Source organism: Schistocerca gregaria, chromosome 3 (genome assembly GCF_023897955.1).
Source record: "Schistocerca gregaria isolate iqSchGreg1 chromosome 3, iqSchGreg1.2, whole genome shotgun sequence".
NCBI lineage: Eukaryota > Metazoa > Arthropoda > Insecta > Orthoptera > Acrididae > Schistocerca > Schistocerca gregaria.
In genome coordinates, this window is record NC_064922.1 from 438,270,054 (window position 1) to 438,289,244 (window position 19,191).

At 41.7% G+C, this 19,191-nt stretch overlaps 1 protein-coding gene across 1 annotated transcript in view; it reads left to right on the forward strand.

Annotated features, from left to right (window-relative positions):
* The window catches only part of LOC126355409 (phosphoglucomutase-1-like), a 50,333-nt gene that overhangs the window by 15,890 nt on the left and 15,252 nt on the right, over positions 1–19,191 (forward strand). Inside the window, exon 3 of the mRNA XM_050005713.1 lies at positions 11,502–11,734. Within this exon, the coding sequence (XP_049861670.1) occupies positions 11,502–11,734 (233 nt within the window). The remainder of the gene's footprint in view (positions 1–11,501; positions 11,735–19,191) is intronic.

Sequence of the window (19,191 nt, forward strand, 5' to 3'; positions counted from 1 at the left end):
AAAGCAAGGTCTGATTGGTTGTAAAATGCAAACCACAGTGCAAATAAAAAATGTTTTATTTGAAACAGTTATAACTTCCAGCTACTCCTCTAATAATCACCGCTCCGACTTAAACGTTTGTTGTAGCGCAGTAGCAACTTTCCAATACTTTCGTCATAGAAGGCAGCCGCTTGTGGTCTCTAACACCTCTCTGCTTTGGTCTGCAGCTCGTCTTCTGTGCCAGAATGTTGTCTTCATATCTGTCGGTTCATGTGTGCGGAGATGAACATCAGAGACAGCCAAGTTAGGGTTGCATGACGGGTAATCAAACCTTGCCATCGGAAACGCTGCAGGGACGTCCTCGTTGCCCCTGCAATGTGCGGCCGAAAATTTTCGTGAAGGAGGAAACGCTTGACAGCTACGTTATGTGGGCTGTATGGAGTCAGGCGAAAACTCTCAGCGGGCACCCATGTGTGGCTGGAGACATTATTGTACTAGGCATCTCTATGTGCTCACTGCATTCTCATAGCTGAAAAGAGCCAAGTAAGAAGATTTACAGGCATACTAGAGACACTGCCCGACCACCTCCGTGCCGCGCTTCATCGGATTTTCACTGCGTTTTCATTTAGTGACTTATCGGACCTTACTTTGCGAATATCTCTCTATATCCACCTATGTTGCTTGAGAGCACAAAAATGCAACGTTGCGTTGCCTGTCAGTACAGTGGATGTGAAAGCTTATGATGTTTATTGCTTTGCGATATACTTAAAGTGTCAAGTTTTGTGTTAAGTAGTGATAAAAGACAGGGTGCTTCAGTTGAGCTGTTCATCTCAAATATTTCCGGAACCACTTGACATATTGTAATTATGTTTCACTCAAATAAATTATTAAAAAGTCCTCAGTTAACGACGTATACTCTCTCTTCATATCTACATTAATTACAGAAACAGAGGAAAGTGGGGTAATGTGACAAGGCTGGAAAAACTGGGCACTGCATGATTTTTTATCTGAACGGAGCTAGTGTCTGCGTAGAATTGGTCAAACTAGTTCTAATGTACACAGTCAGTGAGTCTGAAAAAGCAAGCTTCTTCTCTTAACTTTTCTGATTTTCAGTCTTCTTATGCGAAATTAGCCATTAATTTCGTACCTAACTTATAATTAACAATATCAATCTTTAAACAACGCCTTTTGACTTACAAATGTAGTTAGTTTTGTTTCTTTCGGGTGATAGTTGCACTTGCGAACCACTAATGCCGACATGGCGTTTGACAGGGAGAAGTGTGCACACTTTTAGTCGAGAAAAGTGGCAACGTGTTTACCACAATAAGACCTACTTACTTCCACGTATCATGCATAATACTACGCACTAGATTGGCTTCTAAACCATTTTATAAACGAAGCTATCATCCGCTATTCTATCCCTTTGTGACGATTTTGAATTGATACATTTATTTTACTTAAAACCTCTCTGTACTGTTATGGTCATCCTAATACGGAAATACGTTTGAAAATGTTCTGCTCAATCCGTTAGGTATTGTTCCAAATACTGGAGCATCTAGATGCTTAGAAAATATATCTGTGAATCAGAACAACAAACATGGGATACTGTCGCGATGCCTCTGGCCGTATTACCCTCTTTGAGTGGAGAAAACAAGTCACTATGTAAGCCTTCAGGAGAGTGCATACAGGTTATGTATAATATTTTATTTTTCACTAGAAAATATTTGGTGTGATATTTTATAATACAGAGATACAAAACGTGTTAGCGGCAAGCTTGTACCAATATCCATGATTTCATGAAAGTTTTCCTTATGGATTCCACTTCATGCTACCTTCCCCTATCTGTCTCAGCTTCGCTTTTTCAAATGGAACTCTAGTAATTTCTGTTGCTTGTGTTGTGGTTCTAAAAGAAACAAAAACCGATTACTAGTTTCGGAGTCATTACAATATTCAGAACTTAGGTGACACCTAAGTTAGAATGAACGGTCAAAATCGCCTTAAATTCGTTTATTAGCGGGTTTCGGCTTATGTAAAAGCCATCTGACTGAGTCAGTCTACGATCGTGGTATCACGAGACAACCGAGGACTCGCCATCACCAGCCATAGGGGGCCAAAAATTTTGAAGATGGCTTTTACGTAAGCCAAACCTGGTTAACAAACGAATGTTGTTGCGATCTTGACTGTTCATAGTATCTTAAATATAGCATCAGATCGCTGTTTCTCCATTGACTTTGTTGTCTAAATTTATTAGGTGTCATCTGTTCAGAATGGGACTGTTGCGTCAGGTGCGTGAAGTGTGCCAGCCTGACAAATCTAAGAGAATCTGCTTACGAAAGCAGAATGGTGGAGAAATGTTTAATTTACAATTGATCCTTAGCACGCTTGGCTGCGTGTAGTTGGATCGACAAACCAAGGCATTTTCTTGATTATCACTACAGCTTAGTATGTTTTTTTTATCACGCTTCCACTTCCTACTTCCCGTTGACACTTAACTGGCGTTTATAATCTCAATATTCAAATCAGAGTTATTCACAACTACCATCGGGGTTTCAAAACAAACTGCACAAAAACTGCATTAGGTAAGAAAGATACACATCCATATACCATCTCACGCGCCGTGATATAATTACACTAAGGGGAAATTGTTACGACAAGTAGACGAATCAACCGCTCCGTATTGTCACACCGAATTATGCTGAGGTGGCAAAAACTGATGAGATACCTCCTAATGTCGTGTCGGACATCTTTTTTCCCGGTGTAGTGCAGCAACTCGACATGACATGGTCTCAACAAGTCGTTGGTGGTCACTGCAGAAATATTGAGCCATGCTGTCTCTGTAGCCGTCCACAACTGCTTAGGTATTGCCAATGCAGGAGTTTGTGCACGAACTGACTTTTCGAGTATGCTCCATAACCTTTCAGGGGCATTCCTGTCGGGCGACTTAGGTGGCCAAATCATTCGCTCGAATTGTCCAGAATGTTTCTCAAACCAATAGCGGACAATTGTGGCCCAGTGGCATGGGGCATTGTCATCTATAAAAATTCCATCATTGTTTGGGAACATGAAATCCATGAATGGCTGCAAATGGTGTCCAAGTAGCGGAACATAACCATTTCCAGTCAATGTTCGGTTCAGCTTGACTAGGGGATCTAGTCCACTCCTTATAAGCACTTAACACTATTATGGAGACGCCACCAGCTTGCACAGTGTCTTGTTGACAACTATGGTCTATGGCTTAGTGGCGCGTGTGCCACACTCGAACCCTACTATCAGCTCTTACGAACTGAAATCACTTAAATCGGGACTCATCTCACCAGGCCACGATTTTCCAGTCGTCTAGGGCCAACCAATATGATAGCGAGGTCACGTGAGGCACTGCAGGCGATGTCACGCTGTTAGTAAAGGCTTTAGCGTCAGTGGTCTGCTGCCATAGCCCATTAACGCCAAATTTCGCCGCACTTTCCAAACGGATACGTTCGTCGTACGTTCCACACTGATTTCTGCGGTTATTTCACGTAATGTTGCTTGTCTGCTAGTACTGACAACTTTACTCAAACGCCGCTGCTTTCGGTAGTTTAGTGAAAGCCGTCGGCCATTCCGTTTTCTGTGGTGAGAGGTAATGTATCAGTTTTGATATTCTCAGCACTCTTTCGACACTGTGGGTCTTGGAATATTGAATCCCGCAACGGTTTCCGAAGCAGAATGTCCCATACGTTTAGCTCCAACTAGCTTTCCGCGTTCAAAGTCTGTTTATTCCCATCATGCAGCCATAATCACGTCGACACTTTTTCATAAGAATCACCTGAGTTCAAATGACAGCTCCACCAATGCACTGCCGTTTATACCTTGTGTACGCGATACTACCGTCATCTCTGTGTGTGGCATTTCGCTATTCCATGACTATAACCCCCTTTGTGTACGATTTCAGTATTCAATACAGGGTTATTCAGAAGTACCTCAGGGGTTCGAAAAGACACTGCACGAAAACTGCAAGTGAACATAAACCTGACATACATTAGTGGATACAGCTTGTCTCCAAATTTTGTCTCCAAATTTCAATTCATAATATGCGTCGTGGATTAGTTGTACCAATTGGCAGGTGTGTCAGAACATGTGTCGAATCAACCGCTCCGTATTCTGTTATCAAATTAATTCATGCCCACAGGTAGGCAACCCAGTGAATAGATTTCCAAAATGGTGTGCTGCTGCTCCTTCCCAGACATTCGTATTAGCCACTTCTACATCTACATAGATACCCTGCAATCCATCTTACGATGCGCGGCAGAGTGTACCCCGTACCACCACTAGTCATCCCCTTTCCTTTTCCACTCGCAAAAAGAACGAGAGAAAAACGACGGTCTATATGCCTCCGTATGAGCCCTAATTTGTTGTATCTTATCTTCGTAGTCCTTACGCACAGTGTATGTTGGAGACAACAGAATCGTTCTGCAGTCAGCTTCAAATGCCTCGAAAAGAATGTTGCCTTCCCTCCACGTGTTGCCATTTAAGGTCTTGAAGCATGTCCGTAGCTCTTCCGTGCTGTTCGAACCTACCAGTAACGAATCTAGCAGCCCCCCCCCCCCCCTCTCTCTGAATTGCTTTAATCTGACCTGGTACGGATTCCAAACACTGAGCAGTACTCAAAAATAGGTTGGACTAGTGTCCTTCATGCGGTCTTCTTTACAGATAAAGCATACATTTTTAGAATTCCCCCGATGTACTGATGTCCAATCGCCTTTCTCAACACAATCCTCAAAATCTCGTTCGGTTAAGCCCAGATATTTAAACGACGTGGCTATGTGAAACAAGACACTACTAATGTTATATCCGAACGTTACAGGTTTGTTTCTCCCACTCATCCGCATTAATTTACATTTTTCTACATTTAGCTACCATTCATCATACCAGGTAGAAACTTTGTTTAAGTCCTCTTGTATCTACCTGCCGTCGACGACAACATACTGGGTTCCATAACTTAAGACGTCTTTGAGCCACTCACATATCTGTGAACCTATTTCAAATGCTCGTACCTTCTTCAACAGCCTGCAATGTGCACCATGCCAAACACTTTCCGGAAATGTAGAAATACACAATCTACCTGTTGCCCTTCATCCATAGTTCTCAGTATATTATGTGAGAAAAGAGCGAGTTGAGTTTCATATGAGTGATGCTTACTAAAATCATGCTGATTCATGGACATAAGCTTCTCGGTCTCAAGAAATTTATTATATTCGAACTGAGAATATGTTCAAGAATTCCGTAGCTAACCAGTGTTAGCGATATTGGGCTGTAATTTTGCTGTCAGTTCTTTTTCCCTTCTAATACGCACGAGTCACGTATGCTTTATTCCGGTCGCTTGGGACTTTGCCCTGGCGAGAGATTCGCGATAAAGCTATGTAATGGGCCAATGCCGCAGAGCAATCTTGAAAAAACCGAATTGGGGTTCCATCAGGATCTGGTGACTTATTTGTTTTCAACTCCTTGTAGTTTCTCTATGCCAGGGACTTTAATGAATTGCGTGCACATATTGATGTTTTCCAGGTCGGAAACGGTGCCCATATTGAGCACCTGTAATGTTAGTTGAAACTTGGAGAAATAGTCTATCTATTGATAAGCGTCTATTTTTGTAAGTCTTGCAGTTTTTGCACGGTAGTCTTCTGAAACCCTAGAACTGCGATACATATGAATAACCTATGTACCTTTGTGTCCCTCGAAGTTATCTCTACCCGCTCACATACCACGCTTCCGTTCTCGACTCTCGGCTGCTGTACTGTGTTCATTGTAAGCTTAACAGGGAACTAAGCATTGTGCTAAGTATTCCTCCACGTTTGTTTTTACATCGTTGGAGTCTCCTTCCTATGTGTTAAGTACAGTTGATTGAGCATTGCGTTCTGTGCGTATTGTCAGCATTACACTGAGAGTGTCACGTGATCTCGGGAACTGCTGTATGCATGCGCTTTTCGCTGAGGTCAAAACTGTCATATGAGACGTATTCACTGCGTTTTTGTCATTTGTTTATTCGCAATATCAGCAGTGAATTACTGTTGTTGTTTGTAACAGATGCAAAAGACAAAGGTGATAGGAGAAAATCTTAGTGTTTTAAGACTGTTAAATGTAGTTTCAATCAGTCGGGAAGCTAACTGATTGGCCGTTGTCGATGGATAGAACCTTCTCCTAATGTTTCATCTCAGACTGCCGAAGACATCTTCAGAGGTAAAGTGGCGAACTACAACCAGAACACCGGGGAGCGCCGAATATATGGGCTGTGTTGAGAGCACCACAGTTCATTGAGAGCACCACAGTTCATCACATGACGTCGGCTGCGAGATTATCTCCGGTATTGCCAACATTATCGATTGAAAGTAATCGATCGTCGTTCTCACGTTGCAACGATGACATTCAAATTTTATCTAATTACAACCTTTCTCTTTCTGTAAAAATTATTACGATGTTTATAAATCTCAACAGCGCTCAATACATGCGCCCATGATAATGCGGTGTTTTTAGTATGACGCTCGTATCACTGAGTCTTATTTCATGATCACCCTCTTGGTAAACATATTCTTCAATGGCCGATTTATCTGTATGTCCCAGACGGCAATTCGTCTTGTGTTCAACCAGACGGGTTTTAACACTTCTTTTCGTGCTACCAGTATAAAACGGTCCATAACTACAAGGAATTTTACATACACCGGGCGTAGCCAAAGGATATCGTAGATCATTTGCCGATCTTAAACATTCTTTCATCTTACCGCTGGGTCTGAAGATCGTTTCCACACCATATTTTCTCAACACTTTTTCACGGCGACCTGCAGGCTTACTAATGATCTGAAGGAAAACTTACCCCTTGGATGGCCGTTGTTTCTCGTTGATTCTGATTCCATTCCTAGCGCGAACTGCTCGCTCTATATCCTTGGTAGCGTAACCATTCGTCTTGACTGTCGACTGAAGATAGTCAACCACCTCTTTTAAATAAGTCGGTTCACTAACTTTGTACGCCCTGTCTACCAAGTTTAAATCACACCTCTTTTTTGTCTGGGGTGGCGGTTAGAATTTTTATGAAGGTAACGGTCAGTATATGTAACTTTTCTATATATCCTATGGCCCATATCCTATGGCCCACATTGGGTGTCAACACTACACGGTAAGAGTGATATGATCGATTATTTTCACTCGAGAATGTTGGTATTACCAGAGATAATCTCACAGCTGACGTCATGTGATGGTCTGTTTGCTTTTTACACCGGCTACATGTTGGCGCTCCCTCGAATTCTGGTTGCAGTTAGTCGCTTTGCGTCTGACGAAGTCTTCCGCAGTCGGAGATGAAACATTAGGAGAAAGTTTTATACATCCACCAAGGCCTATAAGCCCAGAAGTTTCATGTAAAGTCTGTTCTGAACGTGGAAGCCTACATTGTATGGTTAGTTTTAGTTCTGTCAATATACATGTTATATGTGTAGTGTTGCTGAGCAATGCGTTTGGCACCTGCAGCAGTCATTTCTAATAAAGAATTCCACTTTGGTGTTCATGTGCATAAAAGTCAATGATTATCCACAACTTGAAAAATCACTATTTCTGTCGTTAGTGGTGAAGCTCAAAAGAGACTCTGTGGGAGGTTCGCTTTTTCCCTCTTGGTACATTTCTAATAGTTCACACCTGCATTATTTATGGTCAGATATGTTGCTAAACTAGACTGTACTTATTATACTGTATTGTGTAATAGTTATGTGCCTAATTCTAAAACAAATTATTTTTGAAAGAATAGGATGCGCAGATGAGAAGAAAAACCGAGTCTGTGGGGGGAGGGAGGTTGCAATTAGCATCAACTGATTACAGTACAGAAAACTGAAAGCAAATAAAAAGTTAAATATGTACCAGTAACAAAGTACAATGGAGACTTGTGAAGTAATTAAAAACTGTAAAGTTCAAAATGTTGTATTGGATGAAATTTATGTATTTTAAATTTATTATTTGTCCACCTTGATACAGAACACCTCGTTTATTTTTATAACACTAGTATCCTCAGATCTAGGTTGTATATTCCGCGTTGAACATAAATCAATAAAAAATTAAAATGTTGGATTTATATTGCAATAATGAGAAACTGATATCGAACAAACAAAAAAGAGCAATAGATACACATGTAATCATTTTAGTACAAATTCAACTGCTCTGATGAAGTCTGCCTTCAGCTTACTGTCATGGCCATTGGCTGACAGGCATGAAATGTTATTACATGTGAATGCCAGCTAACTCCTTCATGTTTGTCGTATTATCCACCTTCTCGATGCTCTTGTAATGGTCTATGACTCAACGGATGACACCAAAAGACTAAAATAACTTTTTCATGGGGTATCTGAGCTACAGTGCGATGTTGAACCCCCTGAAATCGTGACTGTAGTGGCAAAGTATTTTTTTCAGAAACTGCATGAGTATTATCAACTAGGAAAAATAATTAAACAGTTTTTAATTAGAAATAGCTGTGTAGAGATTTGGGGCGGCAATCTTAGCACATTTTGTTTATTCATACCATATAATGTATGAAGTATAAATTTTATTGGGAAACTCGATGTGGGAATGTCGATCTAAGTTGGGATATTAGACTAGTAGATTCAGATTGCCTGTGTTGGCAGCCTGATGTTGACTTCCTTCCAACGGCTAACTAAAGAGACCTTGCTCAGGACTTTGTGAGCTAGCTATATGTATAGTCTGTGACTCTTGAGAACTCATGCGCAGTCAGCTCAAAAAACTCGTATTGTCCAGAGGACAATGCCCAACTACTGTTTGTCTCCAGAAGAACTTGTCACAACCGTATATATGGTACCCGTACACCGTCCACTTTCTAAGCCCAGCTTCTTCTTCGTCAAAGAGAAAGTTTAGATACCTCACCTCTGTAGAAGATCTGTAACACATCATAAAGGCTTTCTGTTTTGCAGCCATGTGAATTTGCGGAAACGGCAGGACGTTTCCATGAGTGTCACTCTAATCATATTCTGGCGAAGAGAGAAGACAGAAGATGATTAGAGTGACAGTCGTCGAAACGTCTCACTGCTCAGACGAATCCGTTCGGCTGGTTTTTTATTGCTATTTCATCCCTCTTGCGCCATATGGGCGTGGAGTGGGCTGCCAGAGGCACCATCAACCGCCAATCAGCAAGAAGCAACAGTAAGTTGAAAGGTGAAATAATTAGAAAAAATTTATGACATTTGTAAAAAGATTAATTTAATGAAGGTTTATATATAAAAGAAACTTGAGCTCCTTCACTTAAAGAAATTAAAATAGGAAGAAGTAAAATGTAAAAATAAAAGCAAAAAAAAAAACACTGTTTCAAACATGAAGTAGAAATGGTATTCTTAAAAAAGATAGCACAGCACTTTCAGTAAAGTTGAAGGACCTTCACTGTGAAAAATGTCTGTTTTTGGAGAGAAAAAACGTTAGTAGGGTAGTAGAGGGTGGGTATAAGTGCAGAGATCTGATGAGTAGTATCTATGGAGCGGATGTTGGAGTGGTTGTTGGGAACACAGGAAGGAGTAGTAGTTTGGGGTGTGGGTTGGGCCGTAATATGAAAGAGAAAAGTGGTAGGTAGAGATGGTGATGGATGAGGAAAAGGGAAAGGCAAACAATGGGGAGGTAGGGAGAAATAGTGGAGCCATGATGAGGTGGGATAGGCGTGAAGGAGCTGCAGTTGATGGAATGAATAGATATCAGGTGGTATTTCATTGTCTAGGAGAGGGAGACAGGTCCTGCATGAAAACTAGAGAGTTATACAGGGAGTTTCGAAGTCTTTACATGAAACAACTAGGCCTGATAGGAAACATGGGGAATAACTTTCATCAGAGGCGGTATCGTCAGTAGTGTCCCAGGGAAGTGTGATAGAATTGCTGTTGTTCCCGGTATGCATAAATAATTTAGCTGACAGTATGGGCAGCAATCTGCGATTGTTTGCTGATTATGCCGCAGCGTACGGTAAGGTGTCGAAGTTGAGTGACTGTAGGAAGATACAAGACGACTTAGACAAAATTTGTAGTTGGTGTGATGAATGGCAGCTAGTCCTAAATGTGGAGAGATGTAAGTTAATGCGGATAAATAGGAAGATCAAACCTGTAATGTTCGGATACAGTATTACTACTGCCCTTTTTGACACAGCCAAGTCGCTTAAATGTCTGGGCGTTGCGTTGCAAAGCGATATGAGGTGGAACGAGCATGTGAGAACTTGGGTGGGGAAGGTGAATGGTCTACTTCGGTTCTTTAGGAGAATCCACTTGTAAAGGAGACCGCATATAGGACGCTGATGCGACCCATTGTTGAGTACTGGTCGAGTGTTTGGGGTCTGTACCAGGTCGAATTGGATGAAGACATCGAAGCAATTCACAGGCGAGCTGATACATTTGTTACCGGTGGGTTCTAACAACACGGAAGTGTTACGGAAATGCTTCGGGAACTCACAGGGGAATCCGTGGAGGGAAGGCAACATTCTTTTCGAGAAACCTATTGAGGAAATTTAGAGAACCGACATTTGAAGCTGACTGCCGAAAGTTTCTACTGCCGCCAACATACAAGGAGCGTAAGGACCACGAAGATAAGATACGAAAAATTAGGGCTCATACAGAGGCATACAGACAATCATTTTTTTCTCGCTGTATCTGCGAGTGGAACAGGAAAGGCAATGGCAAGTAGTGGTACAGGGTATCCTCTGCCATGCACCGTACTTTGGTTTGCGGAGTATCTATGTAGATGCAGATGTAAATGTAGAACTTTGGTTAGAGACAAAATGTCCACTGAGGCTTTTGGCGGCAGTAGTTGTTCTTTTGTATCGGTTATGCCCCTGAGAGGCTGCAGGGCATAGGCACTTTGCTGCGCGCTTATGAAATGCGCGTTGCGTATAATGCAGACATCGGCTCCACATGAAAGATGCTGGGCTGAGCAAAATTAAAATTATTCATTCGATTTCAAGATATCTTTCTTCGCGTAGAGATACTCGTTCTTAAAATTTTCTTGTTGAAAATCGCTCTATCAGTTTTCTGATGTAAGTAGTATGCAGCACACCTGCTTGGCAGACCTGCATCACAGGACCGGTGAAGAGTAAAGGAGGCCTAGCGTCTACGGAAAGTGTCAGTGAATGTTGTGTCTCTAACAAATGGCATTCCTCAAGACGTGATGTATCAGCTCTAGACGTTTGACGGAAAAGACTTTGAAATATCCAGTATATTAGTTCAACTGCCGGCCGGCGTGGCCGAGCGGTTCTAGGCGCTAGAGTCTGGAACTACGCGACTGCTACGGTCGCAGGTTCGAATCCTGCCTCGGGCATGGATGTGTGTGATGTCCGTAGGTTAGTTAGGTTTAAATAGTTCTACGTTCTAGGGGACTGATGACCTCAGATGTTAAGTCCCATAGTGCTCAGAGCCATTTGAACCATTTTTTATTAGTTCAACTCGTCGAGAAAAACAACGAAATAATATCCGTAATAGACGTTCCTCTAATGTTAAGGTTTTACTTGCATCTGTGGCTCGCCCGTGTGACAGAGAGGTGGTGGACAGGTGCCGACAGGCTGGAAGTACTTCGGGAACCTGATGGACGCGGGCCTGGTGTGCCTGTGCGGCGAGGAGAGCTTCGGCACGGGCTCGGACCACATCCGCGAGAAGGACGCGCTCTGGGCCGTGCTGGCCTGGCTCTCCGTCGTGGCCGACCTGCGCCTGCACGTCCACCAGATACTCGCCGACCACTGGAAGCACTTCGGCCGCCACTACTTCCAGAGGTGCGTTCGCCTGCAAGCGTCGAGGAACCCCTTCACAGTGCTGTGTTGCTGCCGTATTCAGCCCGAAGACGGTTTCGATGTAGCTCTCCACGCTAGTCTTGAAAGGCGTCGACCAATCCGCCTCTCGTTTTATTTTGTGGTTTTTCTTTATCATGTTTGGGAAAGTGTCACATTCTCTGACTGCGTTTGCTCATATGTTACATGTTCACACTGTTCGTGCCAGGGAGGTAGATCACGCTGGAAAACTAAATTTAATGTAAATGATAACTAATTGAAAGCCTCAGCTGCCGGCAATTGTTGTTGATATACCTCGATGGGGACAGCTGAAAATGTGTGGCCCCACCGGGACTCGAACCCGGGATCTCCCGCTTACATGGCAGACGCTGTATCCATCTGAGCCACCGAGGACACAAATGAATAGCGCGACTGCAGGGACTTATCCCTTGCACGCTTCCCGTGAGACCTACATTTCCAACTGTCCACAATCTACATACGTAATGCACCTAGTAGATATTCGCCCATCCACGCATTACTTGTGCACACTAACGTGACGATTCCCCTAAGAGTTCAGGCAACCTGTGGGCATTCGCACAGACGAAGGTCAATGGCTGGACCTCCTTTAACTGTATATGAAGATAGTAACTGCTCTCGAAAGAACAGATACCATTGATGACCGTGCAGCTTCTCTAGAATAAATGATAATTAATTGAAGCCCTCAGCTGCCGAGAGGTTCGAGTCCCGGCCAGGGCACACATTTTCAGCTGTCCCCATCGAGGTGTATCAACAACACCTGTTGGCAGCTGAGAGTATCAATTAATTATCATTTATTCTAGAGAAGCTGCACGGTCATCAATGGCACCTGTTCTTTCGAGAGCAGTTACTATCTTCATATGTAAATTTAATGTGTTTATTCTCATCTTAATTACAGTTGATAGCACAATATGTACCTATAACCACCAGGCACAAACAATGATTATCACTAATTTGAATGAATGTGATCGTAGTTACAAACGCATGAAACTAGGCAAATTCAGGCAAGAGTTCTTGGTTTAGCTTTGCAGTAGCAACCTGGTAAGACAGTTAATCTTTAAAGCTTCGGTGGCGACTGTCTACCACGACACTGTGTCATCAGACTCGGCTGTGCGTCCCGCGATGTGAACCCACCCAAATGGGCCTTTAGAATCCAAAGTAGGGATGCCGTATTCAAAATTCCAGCTCCACAATGCAGTGAAAAATTTTATAAAACCTTTCCCAACTCGTAGCGGGGTTTGTACCGCAACTAGTAATATACGACGAAGAAACAATCAGCCTTGGTTGCAGGGTTGTAATTATTATTTATTTTTCAATGGTGTGTTTCGCTTGATTCGGTCATATTCAGATAGGCTGATATTAGATTGTGTTAGACAAATAGTATACTAAGCATACAAAACATCCCAGCAAATAATTACTCGGAAACATTGGGCGGCGTCCTTGGCGAGACCGTAGTTCAATGAATGTTGGATCAGGCCTACATGGATCTGTCACCAGGCCTGATCCTTTATTCGTTGGACTACGGTGCATGTCTCGCCAAGCAAACCACCCAATGTATTCGAATAATTAATGAGGGCAGTTATCTGCTCGGACATTTTGTGTGCTCGGTATCTCATGTGCCTAACACCATCTGATACCAGGCTGTCTGAAGATGCCTGAATCAGGCGAAACGCGTCATAGGTAAATAAATAATAATTACAGACCTGCAACTAAGACTGTTTGTTTCATTATGGAAAATTTTTAGGCTGAAAGAACAAGGTGTTGCTTCTCCCGCCTTCTGATTGCATGAGACGCCTGCTCTCACTGGCAAACTGATCTTGTTAATTGCTCAGTGCGCCCTCACCTGTACGCAGAGGCGAGACAGTTGCACAGAGAAATTACTGGGGATCGGAAGAGTCGAGTCCCGGAGCTTTAGTCACTATTCGGTGGTCAAGTAAGTATGACATTTGTTTCTGTACACTTGTAAACAGTGGTTTTTGAGTGGGAGTTCAGTTCTGAGTTAGGATTCATAAGGATTAAACTTTATTGTTGGGAGCAGTGCGGTATTCTCGCAAGTGATAGTTCCAGTATCATCATCATCATCATCCTGAACAGTTTCCAGCCCCAGGGTGGGTCTATTCGGAACATAAGCCTTGCCATCTAGTCTTGTTTTCCCACCATATTCCTGTATTCACTCTGGTCCAGTCTTCACCTATTTTTTCAGCACACTCTTCCACACCTCTCAGCCATCTATCCTTTGGTCTTCCTTTTGGTCGTTTCCTTCGCATCTCCATTTCGTGTATCTTCTTGGGAATCCTTTTGTTTTCCACTTTCATAATGCCCATATCATCTTAGCCTTGATGTTACCATCCTTCTCTGCAAGGGTTCCGCTTTCTCTGTTTTCCTTACCCTTTAATTCCTCATCCACTTTCTTCTTCTTGTTACTCCTGTCCTACTTCTGAGGAACTTTATCACACATGCCTGGAATCTGCTTACATCTCTTTTCTTCATTACCCATGTTTCAGATGCAAAAGGTTCATATGCAGCATCATTCTACGTAAATTCAAATGGAACTGAACTCGGTCCTTAATTGCTCACGATTCACTTCATGTACTGTGTGCTCAATTAACTTTCATGGTTCTACTCGCTGTGAGTCACGATCCACCTTTAACAGTTCATTTATTATTGGGAAGTGGTGACTTTTGATTACTCGGTGAGTTTGAATCTTTGTGTGCGACCAGTCGGGTGCTCATCTTGCGTTCCCTTAGTCCACAAATCCTTGGTGACTAGTAATGATTGGTGCGTTTTTCTCGTTTGCTCGCATGCAACCATAGGATTAGTATTTTAATGTGTGTTCCACGTAAATGTAATTTCAGGAGTACACTACATCTTTAAATAATTGCTCATTGTGCAATTCTGTAGTTCATTCAACTGCGTCGCAATGTGCACATAAGGATGCTTTGCCTACTCCTGTAATCTATAACCTCATGTACTCTGTGACAGAAAATTACTTGAAGTGTTTAGTAACGAGCAAACCCTGATCGGTCGTTCTGAACTTCACTGATTAAATTTCCGTTGCACACCGTTCTCCTTAGCATAGAGGATATGACTAATAATCAATATTCATGGAACTTCAGACGATTCGGCACTCAATGCCAAATAAATTTTTTTGGACACAACCTACGACCAGCTTAGAGACAGAAGTGATGACACTTCTGCAGGGCCTGACCATCATTTTGCAGGACAATGCTCAAGCACGTTGAGTGCAAGCTGTAACTGATTTGTTTGATTGATGGGGCTGCTAAGTGCTGTACCACCTACTGTACTCCCCTGACTTAAGTCCTCGTGAGTTCAACTCGATTTCTTAGCTGAAGGAAACACTTCACGGCATTCGCTTCAGAACTGCTACAAATCCGTCGGACAATAGACCGCACCGCTCGAACTGTCAACACAACTGGCACTGCTAAGAGTATCCTATGACTTCCACATCGCTGGAAACGGGTTATACACGATGCTGGTGACTACTTTGAGGGTCAGTAAAACTTTGAAAACGTATGTATTTTGCACGAGCTGTAAATAAATAGTTGCCACTGTTAATGTTCCAACCCTCGTAGATTTAAGTATTAGGAAGTATTTCCTGAATATATTTCTCTGGAGTGTAACCATGTATGGAAGTGAAACACGGACGACAACAGTGTGGAAAGGAAGAAAATAGAACCTTTTGAAGTGTGGTGCTACAGAAGAATGCTGAAGATGAGATGGGTAGATCACGTATATAATGAGAAGGGACTTAATAGAATTGGGGAGACAAGAAATTTGTGGCATAGCTTGACTAAAAAAAGGGATCCGTTGATAGGCCACATTCTGAGACAATAGGGGATCACCACTTTAGTACTGGAGGGAATCATGAATTGTAAAAATCATAGAGGGAGACCAAGAGATGAATAAGCTAAGCAGATTCAGGAGGATGTATCTTGCAGTAGTTATTTGTTGATGAAGAGTCTTGCACGAAATAGAGTAGCATGAAGAGCTGCATCAAACTAGTCTGCGGACTGAAGACCACAATAACAACAACCTCCTCATTACATATCCGTTCTACCATAATCTGATCTTGAGTGCGCCACTGTAGCACCACATTTCAAAAGCTACGTTTCTTGTCTTGTCGGAATTGTTTATGGACCACGTTTCACTTCCGTATAAGGTTACACTCCGGACAAATAACTTCAAAGAAGACTTCCTAACAACTAAATTTGTATTTAACGTCAACAAATTTCTCTCTTCCAGAAACGTTTCTCTTGGTATTGCTTGTCTGCATTTTATATCTTTACTTCTTCGGCCATCGTCTGTTATTTTGCTGCCCAGGTAACAAAACTCGTCTTGTTAGCGTCTCATTTCGTAATCTAATCCCTTCAGCGTCCCCTGATTTAACTCGGCAACCTTCATTTACCCTTATTTTATTTTTGTTGATCACTTATAACTTCTTTTCAAGACACTGTCCATTCCTCAACAGCTCTTCCAAGTCCTTTGCTCTGTCTGATAAAATTTGCTCTGTCTGATAAAATTACAATGTCCTCATCAAATCACGAAGTTATTATTTCTTCTCCTGAAGTTTAAACCCCTTCCCTAATTTCTCCTTAATTTTCTTAGTAGATTGCTCAGTCTAAAGACTGAATATAATTGTGGACAGGCAACATCCCTGCCACACTCTTTTCGTAACTACTGCTTTACTTTCGTGTCCTTTGACTCGTATGAGTGCAGTCAGATTTTTTTTACAAGCTGTAGTTAACTTTTCGATTAGATTAGGTTAAATTAGATTCTGTTTTAGTTCGATAGACCCAAAAAATGAGATGATTCTCGTGGGTGTGGAACATGTCACAAGGAATAAGATAAAAAACTTAAACCATCTGAATACAGTACTTACTATTCTCGTCATTTGTCAGGAGATTGTCAAAATAGACGAATACATTCAGTAAGCTGGAAATGCTAATATTTACAGAATTAATACACTGTCAGAATGAAAGACAGTTATGCACTTTTAATACATTTATCATACACAAAATACCTAATCTTAGCTGTTATGACCAAGTGCTGTCGAAACTGAAATCTAACAGACATTTTTGCTTAAGCTGGTCTAACAGTTCCTGTTAAGATATTCGTCTGCAGAGTAGGAGAAGTTGCCTATCAACAAGTCTTTCAAACTATGTTCATACCGTGCTTTACCTGAAACGAAGTTTTGATGGTTCTGGCAATTTATTAAAAATGTGTGTTGCTGAATATTGGATCCTTTTTGGACCAAGGTAAGTGATTTTAGGTCTTTATGTAGATTGATCTTATTCCTAGTACTGATACTATGTATTGAGCTATTGGTTGGAAATAGAGACATATTACTTGCAACAAATTTCATTAAGGAATAAATATACTAAGGAGCAGTGGTTAGAATAGAAAGTTCCGTGAACAGGTTTCTACAATATGTTCTTGGATTTACACCACAAATGATTCTTATTACACGCTAAAAGCTTTGCTCGTTTGATGAGTTACCCCAGAATATGATCCCGTATGATATAATAGAATGCAAGTAAGCAAAGTATGCAAGTTTTTTATATTTATATCTCCTACAACTGACATCATTCTCAGTGCAAATACAGACTTGTTTAGGCGCTTAAGCAATTCTGTGGTATGCTCTTCCCAAGTGTGTTTCACCTCTGCTACCTTAAAACTTTTGAAGAGTATTCCAGTTAACACTATCAAAGGCTTCTCTAAATTTACAAATGCTGTAAACGTAGGTTTCCATTTCCTGAGTGTATCTTCTAACAAGGGGACCGCATCTACTCGTCATCACCGATTTCGCCCAGCATTATGGCATAGACAAGATTTGTCCAGAAACGAAAGTGACGGAAGTTGTAGCTCCAGATGGCTAAGCATTTAAGGATGGTAGAATTTTTGCTCGGGTCGGGAGAGGCATGGACCATTTATGTTCGCGTAGTTTCCAGGCAGGCGCTGGCACTGTGTAAAGAATACAGAACGGTAATCCGAGGGTAGTGGGATCGAGTCCCTCTGCAGAAACGTTTTTCAATTGTTGTCTTACTTATGCTACAAATAAACCGAAATAATGTCCAGTATTTTTTATTTATTAATGTTTTCGTGAAAAGGCTAAGGAAAAATTTGGAATTACAAATAAATTTTCAGGACGAGATTATAAGCCGTACACGAAAACTTGGTGTATAAAATTAGATATCTATATTATTTTGCAGTTGTTGATTTACATTTGCTGAGGTAACATTCGTCGCTTGAATAGTAACTTTCTGGACATATTGTACACTTTATAACCGTTGAATTATTACAATTACATGGTAGTTTTAAAGTTTGTGTAGATAAACAAATTTGGTCTACGTTCATAAAAGTTTCCATTTCACTGCCTTGTTCGACAGCAAACCAAGCGTCACGCATCATTCCGCCAAATTTTGACGATGTTAGCTGGAATGCATTTTGATCCAGTCTTCTCGGGGCTTGATTTCTTTCTCTTTCTCGATGAGATAAGAGCGGTTTCTGAACTTTTTTGTTCAAATTATTTACCTGAGGATAAAAACATACACCGCAGGGTTGCGATGGAGTGCCTTTGGAGAAAATTACTTTAATACTGCACGGTGGCAATCCATCTTAGTCTTGAAAAATCTCGTCCTGTAATTGTAGATTTGTTTATCTTCTCCGTGAGTAAATTAGGAGAAAGTCGAGATTCAACACATCACTCAAAAATTATTTGTGTAAGTCTGTCTTCAATCCTCCAGACCAGATTTTGACAAGTATTGATGACATTCCTATACTTTGCCGCATACTCGTCCACCGTTTTTTCATCCCTCGCTAAAAAAGAACCAGTGCTCCCTTGTAGTCATACGTAGACTGTTGGCATGAATTTTCCATGAAGGGTTATAGCATATTGCGCAGCATACGAGTGGATTTCTGTGTTCACATTTCGCATTATTAGCAGTGTAAGTTAAGTAAGAATTACAAATAAAAAAAAATTTTATGGAAGGGGAATCAAACCCACGACACTAGGACAACCGTTCTGTACTCTTTCCGCTGCACTACCGCTGCTTGGAAGCTACGCTAACATAGTGACAATTATTGAACTATATGAAAAAAAAACGTAAGTTACTTACAAACTACGGCGTGCACACACTTCATTCGACATGTAAACGTCATTACAGATATTTGGATTTAGGTTACGACATGTTCGATATGCCTGCCATCATTGGCAGAATAGCGAAATTCTGCATGACCCGTTGAAGTGTCGGAACATCGATGCTGTGGATGGCCTCCTGAATGGCTGTTGTCAGCTTAGCAGTAGTTTTGGGGTTATTGTTGTACTCCTTGTCTTTAATATAGCCCCACAAAAAGGAGTCGCATGTGTTGAGATCTGGAGAGTATGGCGGCCAATCGAAGCCCATGCC